The sequence below is a fragment of the Cygnus atratus genome, chromosome 18, assembly GCF_013377495.2.
Source record: "Cygnus atratus isolate AKBS03 ecotype Queensland, Australia chromosome 18, CAtr_DNAZoo_HiC_assembly, whole genome shotgun sequence".
Classification (NCBI taxonomy): Eukaryota; Metazoa; Chordata; class Aves; order Anseriformes; family Anatidae; genus Cygnus; species Cygnus atratus.
The window spans coordinates 9,307,436-9,325,841 of record NC_066379.1 but is presented as its reverse complement, the minus strand read 5'-3'; the positions used below and the strand labels follow the sequence as shown (position 1 = coordinate 9,325,841).

Below are 18,406 nucleotides of genomic sequence, written 5' to 3'. Positions count from 1 at the left end.
GTTCAGTTTTTAGGATTCGTCTGACTGAAAAGTAAGAGCAGGGACAGTTTCAGAGTGTCCGGGGCAGACATCCAAGAAATCAGAGGTGCTTGCTTTGTGGAACAGTTTCTAGCTGCTGTCCTGTTACTGTTGTATGGTGGTTGGTGTTTATAGACTGACAGGCTAGGGGCACAGTAACTGATAAATCAACATATTGCAGGAGCTTGATGGTCTTTCAAATTTACGAAGGTAGAGGTTGAGTCAGCTTGCTTTTGCTTAGGCAGAGAGAATGAATGTGTAACTTTGTCCATCTGGTTGATTGTCATGAGTCACAGGTATGTTTTGAGGTATCCATACACAAAATGTCAAACATCCTTGCATAATATTTTACAGTTTTCTCACATCATTCTGTGCAAGGTCCCATTCACATGATTCTGTACCTGGTTCCCTTCACTTTGTGTCATACCATATCTGGTTCCGTCACGTAGCTGTCTGAGAGCAGACGTCATTCTCTGAAGAATGGTCAACATACCAATTTGCTGCAGTTCTGAGTAGCTGAATATCTCTTTTTCAGGCATCCCCCCCCACTCCCCTCCCCCAATTACAATTATGACAACCATGTCCTGACACAATTTTCTTTCGTATCATGTTATACCAATATGTATCCTACACATGGCTGGTATGCATGTTCTTTGTAGTATACTTGTAACTCCTAGTTGGTGTTTGCGCTTTGCTTTTGTTTTTTAAATTAACTGAGACCTACATTTTCAAATGTTAAAGAAATGTTTAAGTGGCTTTTGAGCTACAGTTTTGAAAATGTAAATCTTTTTCTTTGGCCTTGTCTTTTTGTGCCTTTTACAGTTTTTCACACGCACATTGGAGACACGTTTTTAGCCCAGCTTTGTCAAAGTCTGGTTACATATTGCTGTGAATTTTAATGAACTGACAGTTTAAAATTGACCCAAGTGACCTTATTGACAGTATAGCTGCAGCATGAGATGTTAGCTTGTAAGGCTAGAATGCTAGGAAGCAGGGAAAATGAGACAAAGTAGGCCAGCAAGAAAGTGCAACAGAGAGAAATGCAGGGAAAAGTGCCATGCCATTTGAAATGACAATTACATTGTCATTTTCATTGTGAATACTTTTAGGTTCTATATTGGCTGTGATCTTTGTACTAACTGGTATCATGGAGAATGTGTTGGCATCACAGAAAAGGAGGCTAAGAAAATGGATGTGTACATCTGTAATGATTGTAAACGGGCACAAGAGGGCAGCAGTGAGGAATTGTACTGTATCTGCAGAACACCTTATGATGAGTCACAGTGAGTTCTGATAAGAACCTCTTATTTAATGTTTAGGTAGCAAACTGCTCTGACTTTGGTTACCTGTTCCTTACAAAGCAAAAAGAAGTTATTCTGCATATATTGTATTCATTCATAATAGAAATTCCTTTGCAGTAATTGTCTTCCTTTCCAAAATGTTTTTATGCGGTAAATATGTAGGAAAAGTGACGTTTTCAAGGTGGTCAAAATGTTTCTCTTAAAAACGCAATGTGCTTTACATTGGGATTGATTTATTTATTTTTCTTTTTTTTTTTTAAAGGGAGAATTAGATTAAAAGACAAATGTAGTATACAGTGGATTTTTTTGTACTATAGTCTGATCTGGATAGAAAGCATAATTTTCGTGTGGGGATGTATGGTTGGTATCTCTTTTTGTAAGGTTTTGGGTCATAAATTCCCCCTTCAGTATTTAACTGCACAACTGATGCTTCCCTATGAAAAATGTTTGTACAGAGTGAAACAGGAGCCCTAGTTGTAGTCCAGTTTGCACAATATGTACCTTGAATTGTTTTGGAATACTGGTTGGGTGAGACTTCTGGCATTACACTGTTCCTTTCACCTCTAAAGCAGACGAGTGGTTTTTGAAACCTTGAATGCTTGAAAGTGCCTAGTATAAAATTTAGTAACTAATTTTGAAATGGTCTGTAGCTTAGCCTGTTTGTAAATACAAAAGCAGTTTGAATAGCGTAATTAGAATTTGTCAATATAAAATGTCACATATTATGCTGTTCTATTTCATCGTGCCAAGTATCTGCTTGTGTGCAAGGGATTGCAGGTTTATGTTTTTAAGTGTACCCTTTAAATTAAGTAAATCAAGTCACTAACTTTTTTTTTGGATCTTGCAGATTTTACATTGGCTGCGACCGATGTCAGAACTGGTATCATGGGCGCTGTGTTGGCATTTTACAAAGTGAGGCAGATCTCATTGATGAATATGTGTGTCCACAATGCCAGTCCACAGAAGATGCCATGACTGTGCTCAGTCCGCTAACTGATAAAGATTATGAAGGTTTGAGAAGAGTGTTACGTTCTTTACAGGTGAGAGTAAAAATTGCAGCGAAGTGGAATGCTTTACTGTGTAAGACATAGCTAGTGAATCTCAGAGTATGTTTTGATTTCTCTTCCTGTTGGATTTTTTTTTTAAAGGAAACAGCAAGGCCTTTATTTTTTGAGCAATGCTGTGTCAGCTGGAAACTTGACTTGGCATTACTGTGCTGAAGAATATTTGTAATTAGGATATCACTGCTTCAGAGTCAGTGAGCGATCTCTACAGTGGAAGGCTTTCAAAGGAAATAGGTTTACTTAGAATATGAAAAGGCAGAATGGTAGCCTAGCTGCCACCAGCAGATACAGAAGTTGCAAACTTCTGTTCTCAAATTAGTTATCAGCATGTAAGTGATGGCATACTAATTGATGATAAGACCTGTATGAGTCTGTTACATTATATTTTGGCTTATCCACCACTACCAAATACGTCTTTTCAGCTATTACTATAAAGAATTTATATTACTACACAATTCTTTTATTAAAATGCTTTAAAATCGTGAGTAATATTTAGCATTGTCCTGTATTTTACAGATATGTATGAAAACAAACGAATTCTAGAGTACTTGAAAGTGCAAATCATGGCCTGTTTCTAGGTGTGAAGTGCTAAGCTCTGTCAGTAGATTCGTAACGTACTTCTGTAGGCAGCCTGTTCTGTACAGTATTCCGTCACCTCTGAATTTCACATTATTTCCTGTTGTGAAGACCAACCACTCAGTCTCCCACACTGAGCTTTAAAACATTAGCTAGTTCTTATCTGGAAGGCTGTATACCTTTTCATGTAATGCTGCATTTCTTCCTTAAATTCAGTTCTAGACCCCGACAGATAAAAGTTTAATGAAAATGTTTAGCTACTAAATGGTACTAATTTAACTTAATCTTTTTGTAATTACATCTTGTTTTCCTGACAGGCTCACAAGATGGCATGGCCGTTCTTAGAACCGGTAGATCCCAATGATGCACCAGATTATTATGGTGTTATTAAAGAACCAATGGGTAAGTGTTTCTGAGTAATATCGTGATGAGTGAGTAGACTTGGGATTCTGAATATCAAGTTCATTGCCCACTGACAATTTCCATTTGGGGATCTTGAAGATATGTTTTGCAGGATACAGTTTTTTTTAGTCAGGTGAACTGAGAGTGTGATGTCTCATTGACATACTAAATTTTTTATTATTCGTAATTTAAAGCTATATGAACAAAAATTGGTTTAAATGTTGCATATGTGGAAGAAGTGGAAGAGATGTTGTAGCCTTAGGGTTTTTATTCTGGTCTCATCAAACCTCACCAGTTAGCTAGATGGACGCTTGAATGTGAAACCTCATAGGAAAATCTGCCTCGTGCAAGAAATGATGTTACTAGCTGTTCCTTTCCGTCCAGTTACAGAACCAGTAAGTTTTCATTTTTTTAGATGAGAGCTGGTGCATCATTTGAGTTTTCTCACCTACTCCTGACTAACCACAGAAATAGGAAAGTTAAATTTGGTATCCTGGCAGAGCTGTAGTAAATTGACTGAAAATAATATTTTGCTTAGTAACTGTCATTTTTCTGTTTCAGAGTTTTAGGCCGTGCTATTATGAAACTGCTAACCAACTTGAATTACATAATTGATGGGTTAAAGTTTTATAAGGAAAGCTGAAATTGTAATACAATTAAGCATATGATGGTTGAATGAAGTAAACAAAAGTGCTTTTAGCCCTTTCACATTTATCTGGCAGGAAAATACACTTCTAAGTATTACAAGTAAATATGCACACATAAAATACACTAGGTAATCCAGTCCACCTGTTTTCATGTTTTCTGACATAACTGACATTTGAAAGTAAGCATTTTAAGGGCATTTTCCAAAGGCAAGTTACGGTTTTTCCACCTACAAGTGCAACTATACATTTGGACAGCTATGTTTATAATTCAGCTCTCATTCCTCTTCCTCTTTTTAATTTACATTTCCATTAAAATAGAATAATTACTGCCCACTTTGCTATTCCTGTCACATTAATGCGTCTAGTTGGTAAGAGTGAAAGTACTAGCATTTTGCATGATCCTGCACTTGAAATCTGTTTCATTTGTCCCATGTGGTAATGTGCATATTCCTGTGAAAACTGATAATTGATTCAAAGCAAGTCATGAATTCAAATAAAAAATGATCAGAACAATTAGATAGGTAGCTATTGCATGTACAAATGTCTCTAAGTGAGGGCTGTAAGGAAAATAAAGTATAAGGGTCAGACAATCTGGATTTTTTTCCTTAATTTCTTCAGAAATAATAAATAGCTTCCTGTAAAGAGCCCAGGTTCTCCAAGGTCACTTTGATATGTGGATTTTAATTTAGCTGCACATGACGTATTCACGCATAAGTGCTTATTCTGCAGGAGATTTACTGGTGTCACCATGTCAGAACTAGAACTCCTGGAAATACAACTAACCTATATAGGCTTTGTTTTCTGGTAACATAAACTTCTCTTGAAGGTGAAAATGTCTCATTTTAATAATCTTTGGTTTCTTTAAAGACCTTGCCACCATGGAAGAAAGAATACTGAAACGTTACTACAAAAAGGTCACAGAGTTTGTGGCAGATATGACCAAAATTTTTGATAACTGTCGTTACTACAATCCAAGTGACTCCCCTTTTTACCAATGTGCAGAAGTTCTTGAGTCATTCTTTGTACAGAAACTAAAAGGATTTAAGGCAAGCAGGTAAGCTAAAGTGTTCCTAATCATAGATGTTCTCTTGTCCCCTGAAACTTCCTTAATACCTTTATAAGCTTACCTCTACATTCACACAGGGATTTGCCTCTCCATGCACTTGCCTGGACAACTACTTTTCTTTTGAAAGAAGAAAAAATTCTTCTATAATAGCCAACTGTTACTCTCAGTCAAAATTAAGGCTTAAATATCGTTTTGATGAGGTAACTTGAGATAATGTTTGCTCAAAATAAGCTGTTAGACACAAATTAAGTACAGTGTAGAAAAATTGAATGACACTAAGTCATTGCTGCAGAAAACTTAAAATGAGAACCATTTCTCAGCAGGGCATATACTGTGCTGTAATAAGTTTTGATTACGTTCTACTCTGCTCTAAGTCCTTTTCAGATGCTAAGAAGAGACAATCTTTTGAGGCTTTTAATCCAGTGAAATAATTTAAAATAGCTTTTGTTTTTTAATATCTCCTCTCATTTTACCATATGTACCATTATGTTACCATATTTGAAACAGAGGGAATAAATGGTCTTTAAAGTGAGATATGGAAAGCTAAATAGAATTCAGATTTGGCTATTTAAGATCAGACTTTCTTTTTGAATGCTTTTCTGTAGACTGATGTGTAGAATATTTTCCTAACATAGACATTCCTGAAAATGAATAGGCCACTTCGGCGGATTTTTCTATTGCTTGCCAATTCTGTCTAGTAGCATGTACATGGGAGCTGTACTGCGCTAGTCAAATTATAATGTGGTATTTAGTATAGCTGTTCCTAAAACTGGCTTAGTCAAAACACTAGCGGACTATACAGATTTCTCCTATATCACTTCTGTACTCCAGCGTAAGCCAACTGTAACTGAGTTACAAATGTTGAATGCTTTTCAGCATTACTCAGAAATCTGTATGTGCATGGTAGTTAACTTTGCCCATCTGACTGTAACAGTCAAAACTGTAACAGACTGCCAGTCTAATATATTAATACAGGATTAACATGAAGATTTCTAATTAACTAAATTGAAAGATTCAATTTATACTCGTTGTGGAAGCTCTCTGATCTAGTGAGAGTAGGATTGATGAGAGAGGGTGAGACAAAATTGATTAGTCCAGCATTTTCCTCTCCCATTTAATATTATAGTAATGTTTTTACCAGGTAGTTCTCAACTATTGTTTCTTTCATCTTGCATTAGCTGATTATCCAGCATCCACTGCTTGCTCTTAATTTCATTGCTGCATCTTTTTTGTTACTGTTTTTCATTTATACCATCCATGTCCTTTGTTTTCTTGCAGATTGTGATATCTTTAGTCTGAACTTTTTAACTGGAATCAGAACTGGATGTTGGGGTCACTTTCTTTTATTGTACAATTCAATGACATTAAACTGCCCTAAAATCCAGATCATTTGTCTAACAAGTAAATGTTGTTTTTTATTTTTTGTTACCAGCAGTCCTGCTGGTAAACACAAATGTATCAACAGAAAAAAATTGTCCCGTTGCTGGAATACTGTATTGATAGAAATGAAAAATTAATCTTGGAAAACATGTATTTTGTTGTTTTATTTTCAGTCACTAATAAAAATGTGAACGTCAAAGAGTTTTGCTGAACTCTGATTAGCAAAAATGTGATCTTAATATGTCTGGTTCAGTTTTTTCTATTAAGTTAATCCAAAGATTTCTTGAATAAATTTAAGCTAAATACACCTTATTATAAATATTCACACTTACTGTCTTTTTGCTTTCCTTTTGATAGACTACTGTTATGTAAATAAGAGTAAAACTAACTTCAGGCATTTTGGAATATTCCAGCGACAGACTGCATTTTACAAGTAGTAAGATATATGGTAATGGTATACAGTAGGTGAAAATGCACATAGAATTCAGAAATATTTTAAATGTTTTTTTCTGAAGGGTTAGAAAAAATATGGAAGCAACATGGTGGTAATTCCTTCCTAGTGATTTACCCTTGGCAACACCTTGCAGCAACTGTGTTCTTCCAAAATGAAGGGTGCTTAATTCTTCGCTTTCTTCTGTATTCTGCAGGTCCCATAACAACAAACTGCAGTCTACAGCTTCTTAGAGTTCAGCGTGTTAACCTAACACACAAGCAAGAATCTGGTTGTCTGAAAATTTTTAATTAAGAAGCCAGATGTTTTTAGTCAGGTTATCCTGACAAGACTTGATGTAAACTGCGTTTTTATTGGTCACAACAGTCAAATTATATTCTTGGCTTATTTTGTCCAAAGGACAAAGAAATAAAAATCAGCAGCACCACTTTCTTGTCAAGATCAAATTGTTGTACTATTGTGGCAGAAGCAGGAAAACCTTTTGTTTGTTGAAGGAGAGAGAGAAAGAGAGCAAGAAAAAAAAAGATACAGTAAATGGGGTCAAGTTTAACTCCATGGAAATGCCACGTCTGTTCTTCAGTGAAGAAGCTGGTTTAAAGTCCACACAGAAAACTTTGACTGTATTTATTTATTGTTGCAAAAAAGACGCTTTTTTATTGCTGCCCTCATTTGTCAGCTAATTATTTTTTCTTATAAAATCCAGCCCCGGTTACATGTAATCCATTCTGTATCTTAACATGATTCCTGTAGGTAAAAGTACAAGAAGACCTCTAGATGTCTTTTCTTTCTATGAAAGGAGCTGCTATGTACACATGTGCACACACACAGAACTGGGAATCAACAATGAGTTTATCATTCATGGTAGATCAAAAATAACAAAAAAAAAAAACAAGCTTGCATAAAGGTTGGGCTAAGTGGTCATGGACTACAGACTCTGTTGCCTTGAATATAACAGTACAATTTGTCATTTACTCTGCGCCAGACTGAAATGAGTAAAATCTATTTGAAGGTATCTTGTTTGTAAACATTTGTCAGATTCTAATTTTTTTCTTTTGTATTAAAATTCAAAATATGGATGTATATGAAACAAAATAAATGGAGATAATTGTTCTCCCCACACATGTAGGTGTCTTTGAGTGTGCGCTAATATGTTTGTAACACTTTGGGAATCTGTTAACAAGTATAGGTATTTCAAGTAATTGGGGGGGAAGTGGCCAGGGAGATCTGACTTTATTTTGCTCCAAAGGTAGCATTTATAACTTTTCATTCTTAAGCAGCTGTTATCCCTTTATAAAATTTCTACAGCAGTGCCAAAATTACTGTAATACTGATAACATGGTAGGAAGTATTTTGTGAAATGTCACTGCCCACTGCTGAATTGATATTTTGCCAAGAACCCTAAGAATGTAAAGTATCAAGTGTAATTATACCCTTGAAAGGCAAAAGGCATTCTGGATGGCTTCATTGTTTCCTGTATGAGGAGTGCTAGTAGGGGGTATAAGTTGAAGTCAAAAGAGGATAGGATTTGCAGATGTTTTTCTTTCTATGACTTTCGTATTGCAAAAATGACTCTCGTATTACCTGTCTACAGTTATCAGCCATGATTTATATGCAGCTCTTCAACCATTTGACTAGCTTTTGCACTAATTCACAGTTTACTTCTGTTCTACAGTGATCTGGGATTTACCTGATCTATGGATAAGCTCCTTTTGGGTTTAACCTCACACCTTGCTATGCAAGAACCTTTTCTGTTACTTTTCTTAAAGATGTTGCTACTGACCACACTTTCTTATACTTACAGGCTCAGGTGTACAGGTACTTCTGGGATAACTTTATCTAACAAAACACTTGTTTTTTTGTACATACAAATGTTGTCAATTAACCTATATGTGAAAATTAAAAATAATAGTTCAATGTGAAAACAGTTATCCATTATCCATTATGCTTCTTAAAGTTAAAAAAGAATAGTTGCATTAGGTTATGCTGTCCTTGACGTTTTAAAAAAAAAAAAAAATGCTGCATATGGTATGCATTGTTTTTAATGCAGAAAGGAAAAAAATGTCAACTTCTAACAGCATTTTAACATATCCTGCATCTCTTCAAAACTTCACAATATTTCTGTACTATTTATTCATATATAAACAGATATATGACATTTAAAACTTTCCTACCTGTAGGCAATAGACTGCTATGTTTTTAAGAAATTGTGGCAAATTGAAGAGTACTTTTTTGTACCTAATAGGACACATCATCCTAGACAAATAAAGTAATGTGTTTGACATTGATTTGGTGGTGTTTCTAATGAAACATTTGATGATGCAATGGTATATAGGTCTTGGCTTTTCCAGATTATAATTGCTAGTCAATCAGTTTGCTTAGGGAAATAATCCATACATATGACTTAATTTTGCTGAGAGCTATAGTGTTTTCAATTGTCATTGAGTATGTTGAGGCATTTTTCTTGATTAGTAGTGAACTTTTATAGTTAAATGGTGTTTCTGGAAAATAACAATTCTATAAAAAGTAATTAATACCCACCTTCCTAAAAGCATGGTAAGTTCTTAAGACCTGTGATCTCTGTTCAGTCGTCATCTTTTTCATGTTTTTATAAATATCATGTTTTAAAATAATAATGTATTCTAACAATTTTGATACGGTGAGCTATCCTAGCTTGATTTTTTTTCCTCAAAACATTGCCTATGAGCTAGATTTACTTTGAAACTAGTTGTAGAGCACTGCTTTTATCTGATAGTGGCAGAGATATTGTGTCAGTTGCTGGCATTTTACTTGGGATTTGGATGTCATTAGCACAATATACTGTTACTTGTCTCTGAGACAATCAAAATGAGATATGGTCATAGGTGTTGTTTTTGTACCCACACTGCCTATTTTAGATTACAGTAATGTCTTGGGGGTGAGGACGGGTGCTTAATTGCTATTCTGGGCAAATGGGTGACTCTGGGACTTGCTCATTAGTCCCTGAACTGCAGTTGAACATAGAAATAAAGAAACTTAAGATGCACATGTAACCCTTTTTCCTTCCTTCCCCTGCCCTATCCAGTCCACTCCAGTGCTTTCATTTGTTGCCAGGAATGGTCATTTTGCCAAATCAAAAGCCCCCTCAAAGTCCTTCAGGAAAATTCCATCTATATATGCTACGTTCCATGTTAGTTCTTCATTCCTATAACAGAAGTGAGACAATATATTTTTTTAGATGGACACAAGCTATTAGTAAATTTCTGTGTAAGTCTTTTGGGTCCTAAAACGTATGATGCTTGCAGTGGGTATTTTGTCTCCTATTCCAGACCAAGAAGTACTTTGTACGGTGTGACTTATCCCCCATCCTCTGCTCTGTAGCCTTCAGTGACACTAAACAAAGCGGCAGATTTTTACAATGTAAAATTGTGTTAGAATTACCTTTGCTTCAAAACAGAAAATGTTTATAGGATGTTCCTGTTCCAGATCATATCATATATATCACTGTATACGTATTTAATTGAGATGGCAAGTTCCCCACATACACGTTACATATATACATATTCCCCTTTTTATATACATATAAACAGTTTTAAGTTTTCATTGCTATTAAGATTCTACTGGCTCAAAAGCTAGGTCTTACTTATAGGGATATTTCTGCAAGTATTCAGAGCTACTGCTTTTAGAAGAACATTTTGTCTTAATAGCAGTACTAATTGGCAGTTACTTTTCTGCACCACTGCATGAACTAGACACATTTGAACCCTATCTTAAAATCACTAGGCAATGCTTCAAACAAGGAGCTGCCTTCTTTTAATACTCATTACATAATCTTTTTGGATCTTTTGGAACCCAGGAAACAGTGAATCCAGACCCCCTGTGAACACTTAGAAGACCCAGAATTTGTGAATACTGGCTCTTGGAGTAGTAAACATTAAGATCACCTTTGCAGAGTTTTCATATAATTAAGTTCTTGTATTTCCACCACATTAAGGGTACTAAAAGGTTGTATTTTTGATTCACAATAACTTTACTGATGTGCAAGTACAAACTGGGTAAGTCTCATGGGAAGATGACATCCAGTTCACAGTTCTAGGATTGAACTTTTAAAGAACTGACAGTGTAACCAGGCATACAAAATGTGCATGCAATTGCATGCTTATTTTGCATTCCTTGGCACGAACTTGTGACATTGTTTGTAAGCTTAATTGGGCACTGGTGTGCAATTATTTGATTTGCTTTCAGATAGTGTATTCATATACTTAAATAATTAATAGCTAGTTCATAAGCTTTATATGAAAACCTAACACTGAAGAATAATGGTAGTTGAGGAAACAAAAACGATATGCAAGATACTTGGTTTTGTTGGTATCTTTTGAATCAGATAAAGCAGAGTTGTGTGAAAATACCATTGACAGCCTCTGTAGGTAATGCTATGGTATTATCTAATGCTTGTTCAAGGTGAAGGGTTTGAAAGTGCAGTTACTTGTGTACCTTGAACAAGCCTTCAGAATTTTACTTTACAATTACTACAAATTATTAGGTGTACGTTATAGCAGAGGAGGCGATAGCCCGTGGCTCTGGAAACAGCTAGAGCAAATTCATGAGCAGTTATTGTAAACTGACTTTTGTGCTGTATTTCACAATACGTAGGTACCTACTCAAAACATTCAGCTAGTGTTTGCCAAAGCACAAAAGCAAGCGTCCTATTCACAACCAATTTCAGGCATAAGTAGAATTACCTCCTACTGTTGCTCAGTCATCACGCTTATTCTTGTAGATGAATTCTACTGCTGCCTGTAGAGGTTAGTGTAGCCTTATCTACATTTAGCGTGAGCCCCTTGTACTTTGCGATTCCTCTTCCTGTTGAATCTCTTCACATAGCTGCTGCTGCTTCCAAGCAGTCCATCCCCAGGCCTCAGGCGCCCTCGCAGGAACTGCAGTAGGTTTGCAGGGATCTGTCGTCTCTTGTGGTAGATCTGACCCATCACAATGTATCTACTGCCTACAAAATAAAGATTCCTGTGTTATGAAGAAAGCATTGTTTTATTTTACACCCACTCTAAGGACAATCCATTTATGAATGGATGTGAAGTTAAACCCTACAGAAATATATCCTGGGACTTGGGGGTTGTGTTTGCATGTAAATGATGATTTATTGTGTTGCATTGCAAGTAGAATCAAATGCTAACTAGTATTTGATAAATTGGCATTTAGAAGGAAAACTAAACTATTTACAAAGACTTGAGCTTTCGCTCCTGTTTTTTTTTTTTCCTTCTTCTAAAGGACTGTACTGCTACCTGACTTCTACACATACTTGGGTTTCTTACAAAATTAGAAAAGCTGAGGAGGGGAAAGAACCGTCCTGTTTAAGAGTAAACATTTTTTTTCACAGTATTCTAACCTGGATTAAGCTTACTAAACTAGGGCAGGCTAAAATTACACTGCATGCAGGAAAAATAGCGGAATGGATTTAGCTGGGATTGTTTACCAAGTTTAAAGTCTGGACACGGTTTGCTGCAGTTTAAGGAATCCACAACTAGAATGTGAATTCGGAAGAAGAAGCCATCAGGAGTAATATACAGACGATTCATCTTGTATAATCCATCGCTGTTTACCAAAAACGTAATCAAGTGGACTCCACTCCCCAGTCTTTCCATGTTATAAACAATTCCATTCACTGCTGTTTTAAGGAGGGGAGGAAGAAAAAAAAGCATCAGATTATATATCTCAGTGGCAACTCAAAGTAAACGTGAAGGCTTTCATTTAAAATACTGTGAAGTATCAGCAGAAATTATTTGGCCCAGTAGTGGGCAGGCTTGAAAGCAACAGTTCAAATCATCACATTTAATGAGTTACTAACCTTTCTATCCTTTACAGCTCTGAGATGCTTCTGAATGAAATTTATAAAATGCTTCAAAAGGAAATGATGTTTCTAGTACTGTTCTCTACCCTGCTATTTAAAAAGTGGACATACTTACCTGACAAAATAAAATGTTCAAATGTAAAACATCATAGTGAGGTCCAAAGCTAATCTGCTAATAAAACACTTCAGATGTGAAAGAAAAGGCCCTCATCTTATCATGCAGCATAGGCAGCAAGTAGGCCATGTTGTACTATCAGATAATCACTTCATGCTGTTCACCCATTTTCTGTTTTTGACAAGTGGAATTGGAAAACAACGAATGTATTAAGTTAGGCAAATAGGACTTTTATTTTTATAATTGGTATTCCACCTGTCTCACTGAGAACTCTGATTCAGCCATTTATCTTTAGTCTGCAGTTGTAAAGTAGAGAAGGGAGAAGCGCTCTCTGTGTCACTGCAATGGAACTTTGGCTGAGCTGTTGCTCAGACTTTTTTCGTACCTGACTTTTTCAATTTAAGAGCAGAATGAGACCAGTATTTGTTAAACACTGAAATGTACAAAGGTCATGTCACTGTAAGACCTACATTTGACAGGAATGCATGAGAGTTGTAAAAAAATAAAGAATATATCATTTGTAGAAGCGCTTCCTGACTTCTCCATTTAGAGAAAACAGATGTCTCATAACGTGTTTATATTCTGCAAATGGAAACATCTGTTACCAGTAGGCATGTATTTTGTTTATCTCTTAAAATACTGTGAGAAAAAGTTGGTATCTATTTCACAACTTCTGAAGTGTAAGGAAGAATTTCAGTCCGAAAGTGCTTGCTCATAAACATTCAGTACAAAATTCCCAGGTTATTTTCCACCTTTAGCTACATCAACTTGGACTAAAGGCACTGAGGAACTTCAGGAAGAATCCTCCATACAGACAGACTGCTGTTTGGGTTGCCATTTTATTTTCATTTTCATCTTTATTCCCAGAAATCAGAAACTCACTCTAAATAGTAAGAGGTAAGTAACAGCTACACCGTTTAACCTTAGAGTATCTAAAGCTGGTGGTCTTTAGTTCTGTTGATCAACAGGAAGAACACTGTGTTCTTCCCTGGAGTGGTAAGGGAGGAAACAGGAAAAAGAGCCCACGGTAGGGAAAGAGTAATGTAAGACTTAGAATTGTTTGTCATAGTACAATTAGAAATAGCTGTAATGGGTCCCTTTAATGTACTTAGTACTTAATATACTTAGTGAAATAGTATCTTAAAAGCAGAAGTCAAGTGTCAGTAATACTTGAACAAAGATGGCCTCAGCGTTGTCTGTGTGGTTCATGCGGGATAGCTTACCGAATTCACTCGTGCAGTAGGCCTCCACTTCATCTCTCTCTTTCCTGCACTCGGTCAGACATGCCTTCTCCTTATCAGCATCTGGAATAGGCACATAGGCTGAGGGATAGCAATATGCCCTCTGGGGATGTGTTACTCAAATTATGCCACCCAACCTTTGGAAAGCTCGCAATACTCCTTGCCAGAGTAATTTGCTCTCTTACCTTTTTTCAACACGCTGAAATGGTACGGCAGACTGGATGACTGGCGGTTAGTCACCCAGGAGGGTTTGACAATCTTTTTCCAGAGATCAGCACTTTTATAGGGATTTATCTTTCCTGGTCGGTTGAAATGATCCAGCATGTTAGGATCATCTGACTCTACTGTTCCAGAGTGTAGGAAAGGATAAGCCTCTGCTAAGGCTGTGATCTTCTGATAGGAAGATGCTGCGTGGTGGAAGTGAGCTGACACACTGTTAGCAGCCTCAGCCAGCCGTCTGTCCACGGGCATTCTGTTTGCGTGGCTGAAGTCAAAGGAGGCAGGAGACGGCCCCTCAGTTGCGCTCTCCAGAGGCATGGCCCCTCCATACTGCAAGAGGTGTTTCCTCAGCCCCGTGCTGTTTTCTAGAGAAGGCTTGGTTTGTTTCTTTTTGTCCGATGAGCGGGAGATGACTTCGGGAGGTTTTGGGTGCTGCAGGTTGGTGGGAGACAAAAGCCAGTGTTCGGTGTGATTCTCTCTAGCACTGGTGGTGCCCCAGGCTGGCACTTTGACTTGGCCAGGTGCAGAGTCTGCTGAATTATATGCATCTTTGCTGCGAGTCTCACTGGGTTTCTCGGCATAGGGCAGGGATCCTACATACAAGAAAAATAAAAGAGCAAATCAGAATTTTATTTATTTTTTTCATTTCACGTATGTCTGAATGGGAAGTACCTGGCAGATTTGAGGCTCTGCTCCATAACTGAGGACTTCAACAATATGACAATATAACAGATGAACAGTCCAATAGATGAAATAAAATAGAGCTCTTCATTCCTCTGTACTCAAACATGGAAGGTCCAGTACAGAGAATGCAGCTGTGTGAGCAAAACACAGGAGATTTGCATTTTTACTTTATTATTGTTGTAAATTAAAAACATGACTTATAAACAAACCCTTTTCTCAAAAGCCTGAATCTCCAGGGAGCATCTGTGGAAACAAGGTTCACATTGCCATTTGGGATGCTTATTTAAAAGACCATGACAACAGAACTATTTGGTTTTCCCATCCCTGGGATGCCGTATTGACAATGTCATCTGGACTTTTCAGCGGCTTTCAGCTTTGAACGCTACTGAAAAGATCTTTATCCGCAGTTTTGGATCTCTGACTTCTGCGCTACAGAGTTGTATGGGAGTCCACGAAGACGCTGTCTGGTAGCTAGGCTATTGCTGCTGAGTAACAATTATTTCAAGCCTTTTCTTAAGTTGAGAGAACAAGGGTTGAAAAAGACAGGAAGCGTCTGGGACTCTAGTGAAAAATGGGAAGGCTTAATGGCACTGTTTGTGCAAGCCAGAGAGTTACCTAGGCCTAAGTTTATGCCTTCACCTTGATCACTTGGACCTCACAAAGCAAAATAACTTCCCATTTTGTCTGGGAAGAGAGAAATTGTCTCTTGCAGTTCATTCTCCCTTCGCTTTAGCCCTCCCTTGTATGCCTTCAGCTAGCCAGCACAGTTTTAAAACAGTTCACCCACACACAGCCGCTGTCTGGGTGTTCTCTGTCTGTGGTTAGCATTGTGTAGGAGGCTGATCCTGACTCCTTATGTGAAAAGAGATATTTGACACACACAGATGAACAACATCCTGGTTTATCTTCCATAACTGCGTCTCATCTGCTGACCTTGCCATTTCTCCCCCTCTGCTCTCACCAGCTGCTGTCATGGGAAAGATTCCCTGATATTAGGGCTGGCCGCATGTAAAGTCAAAAGAATGCCCATGAAGAAAGGGGTGGAAGAAGTCCAAGTTAAAGAAAGCAATAGGCAAGGGTATTTTGGAGATGTTTCAATATGAAGCTGTGAACTCAGAACAGGTGTTTTGGACTTGGTTTTATACATACACTTTTCTACCAGCTTATCATTTCTTCTCAGTCACGGATTGTAACAAGAAACCATTCATTTTTCTCTACTCAGTTTGTTCGGGACCTTGAGGCTCGTTCCCCTACACCAGCATATTCCTGTCTAGCTCTTGCAATCTAAGAAACACAACTGCACCATAATTAGGTCCTGGACTTCTCCTTCCTTACGGAACAGAGGTATATCTTCCGTAACTAAAGAAAATCTGGTTTGGACAGCTTGCTGCATGCACACAAGACAGGGTAGAGCAAGATGAAATAAATTAGAAATACGTAGTTAACAGGTGCTGGGAAGGAAGCTAAAAGGGAACGGCCACATGCAAATACAGATGCAGAAGCAAGTCAAACTTCAGTTGCTGAGTGATGGCTAGCAGGATCCATGGCGCAAGCTAGCTGCCTGCTTTTGGCAGGTGCTGTTAGTTCTTTCAAATGCTGACAAATCAAATATTGCAATTTACATTCCCAACCCACAAACATGTTGAAATGTTTCCTTCTTGAGCCCTTACGTGATTACTGCTACAGCTTGCTGAAAAGATTACAGTTTAAGAGGACTGCTTGGGCAAGAATTTGTAGTAATGTGCTTCACCTCCCCTAATAGCAAAGGCAAACACGCCCCAGTCCCGCTTTGAACGCTAACAAACTTACCGGCCGCCGAGCTGGAAGATGATCTAATGACAAAGCAGAGGAGCCAAAACACTTTGGTTGTCATTTTGAAGTAAAGTTTTTCCAGACTCAAAATGAACTGGAGTCTTTTATGCCCTTCCCCCGATTCATGCTAATGAGGGGCAGCCTTAGGGGAAACAGGAACCACTCAGTGGACAACGCACTGGAGCAAGACCAAGCTGCTGCCTCCCTGCTGGCCTCCCACCACCCCTGCCTCACGGGGTGCATGGACACCCCCTTCCCACTTACACACAAGCCTATGCTGCCTGCAGCCACCTGTGTTTCTGTGATACTGTATGGATACACGTTTTTAGCAACAGATTTTTATTTGGAGGGAGAGTCTTGCTCCCTATGGAGTTTTTCAGAGAAAATCACACAGAATAAATACAGTTTTACTAGACATGGGAAGCTACATTAAAGCATGATGTACCACCTTTATCACCTCTGCAATACTATATATATCACCTCTGCAATTCAGCATCTGCAAAGAACATGCATCACAATGACAAGTAGTTAGGTATCTCTAGTCAGCTCCAATTATGTAGCTGATACCATTCTCTTTTAGTTTAAGAACCCCTTTCAATGCTTCTTGTCCAAGTGAAAAATGCAGGTTATTGTCCAGTCCAAGGGAAAGTCCCACTGACCCCAGACACTGCTTTATTTTTTAAATCTGTATTTGCTAATAAATGCAGAACTCTGTAAATTTGTACACACTAAGCCAACCCTAATTTGGATTATTGAATTAAGTAGGCTTATTCCTACGTTCGCAGCTGAAACAGCTGATCTTGTTACTAGACAAGATTTCCATTGTAGCAGTTTACCTTACTAGCCGCTACTGGATGTTGTGAAAGTTTGTGGACTTAGTCACGCCGTTAGAAGTGCAACAAACAACTTGGAAACCCTACAAAAACACTATATCCCAGTTCTGGAAACCTCCTCCCCTGATAAAACCTATCCAGTAGTAATGCCGGTATCGTACAGTGCAGCTATTGCCTAGTTTAAAAAGTTTGTTTTGTACTATCTTAACTAAGTATGTTAATAAAATTCTTAGAAGTACAGGGCTTTGTCAAGCAGCTATATATGAAGATGCAGAAAATAAACCAAAACAGTATGCGAAACTAATCAAATTTTAACACACATTATTCAGTGTGTTATGTTCCTACTGCAGCATTTATAAATCCTCTTTTCTTCTGTTATTTAAATTCTGAAAGTATCCCAAAATATTTGTTATGGAAATAGGAATTTAAGGAACAACCAGCATTGTACCTGACAGCAGAGGTGCACTTTAGGAGGGGGCAGAGGTGACATCTATGTCCTTCATGCACCTTGTTCCCTGCCCTACCTGCGTGTGGACCTGCAGCAGGCGAGAGAAGCCACCAGCACGACGTGTCTGCTCCCCTACCTCACGGTTAGGATGGCTGCACGCGAGTGTCCCGCAGGCCCTCTGCGCTCTGCGGGGTTTCCTGTTTAAATTAGCTGGTAGTGTAATTCACCCTGTACAAATGTATGACTACATCTGTATTAATGAGTTTCTCCAGAACCTTCAGCTGGGCAGTATCTTGCTTAAAAGGGC

General features: G+C 37.8%; 2 protein-coding genes across 32 annotated transcripts in view; one reads left to right on the top strand and one right to left on the bottom strand.

The window, feature by feature from the left end:
* Nucleotides 1-8,876, top strand: part of BPTF (bromodomain PHD finger transcription factor) — a 58,482-nt gene extending 49,606 nt beyond the window's left edge. For 5 of the 31 annotated variants that reach the window (XM_035558699.2, XM_035558683.2, XM_035558688.2 and 2 more), the window contains 5 exons: nt 1,128-1,301; nt 2,167-2,359; nt 3,277-3,361; nt 4,876-5,062; nt 7,102-8,870. In XM_035558699.2, the coding sequence (XP_035414592.1) occupies nt 1,128-1,301; nt 2,167-2,359; nt 3,277-3,361; nt 4,876-5,062; nt 7,102-7,138 (676 nt within the window). In that variant the 3' untranslated portion in view covers nt 7,139-8,870. Of the gene's footprint in view, nt 1-1,127; nt 1,302-2,166; nt 2,360-3,276; nt 3,362-4,875; nt 5,063-6,352 lie in introns of all 31 variants that reach the window. The other 26 variants (XM_035558695.2, XM_035558694.2, XM_035558691.2 and 23 more) reach the window with 14 other exon arrangements.
* Nucleotides 8,877-11,698: 2,822 nt separating this feature from the next.
* C18H17orf58 (chromosome 18 C17orf58 homolog) lies at nt 11,699-16,879 on the bottom strand. Its single transcript, XM_035558636.1, has 5 exons — nt 16,816-16,879; nt 14,289-14,915; nt 14,086-14,166; nt 12,373-12,564; nt 11,699-11,886 (listed from the first exon to the last, which is right to left on the bottom strand). Exons 1-5 carry the CDS (start codon nt 16,877-16,879, stop codon nt 11,699-11,701), a joined length of 1,152 nt encoding a protein of 383 aa, XP_035414529.1.
* Nucleotides 16,880-18,406: the final 1,527 nt, after the last annotated feature.

Excerpts from the sequence above, each read along its gene's own strand:
- C18H17orf58 (XM_035558636.1), bottom strand. The coding sequence starts at position 16,879 with ATGACAACCAAAGTGTTTTGGCTCCTCTGCTTTGTCATTAGATCATCT. Across the intron at positions 12,565-14,085 it reads CTACTGCACGAGTGAATTCG|CAGTGAATGGAATTGTTTAT; the intron begins GTAAGCTATCCC and ends TCCTTAAAACAG. Across the intron at positions 11,887-12,372 it reads GTGTCCAGACTTTAAACTTG|GCAGTAGATACATTGTGATG; the intron begins GTAAACAATCCC and ends TTTATTTTGTAG.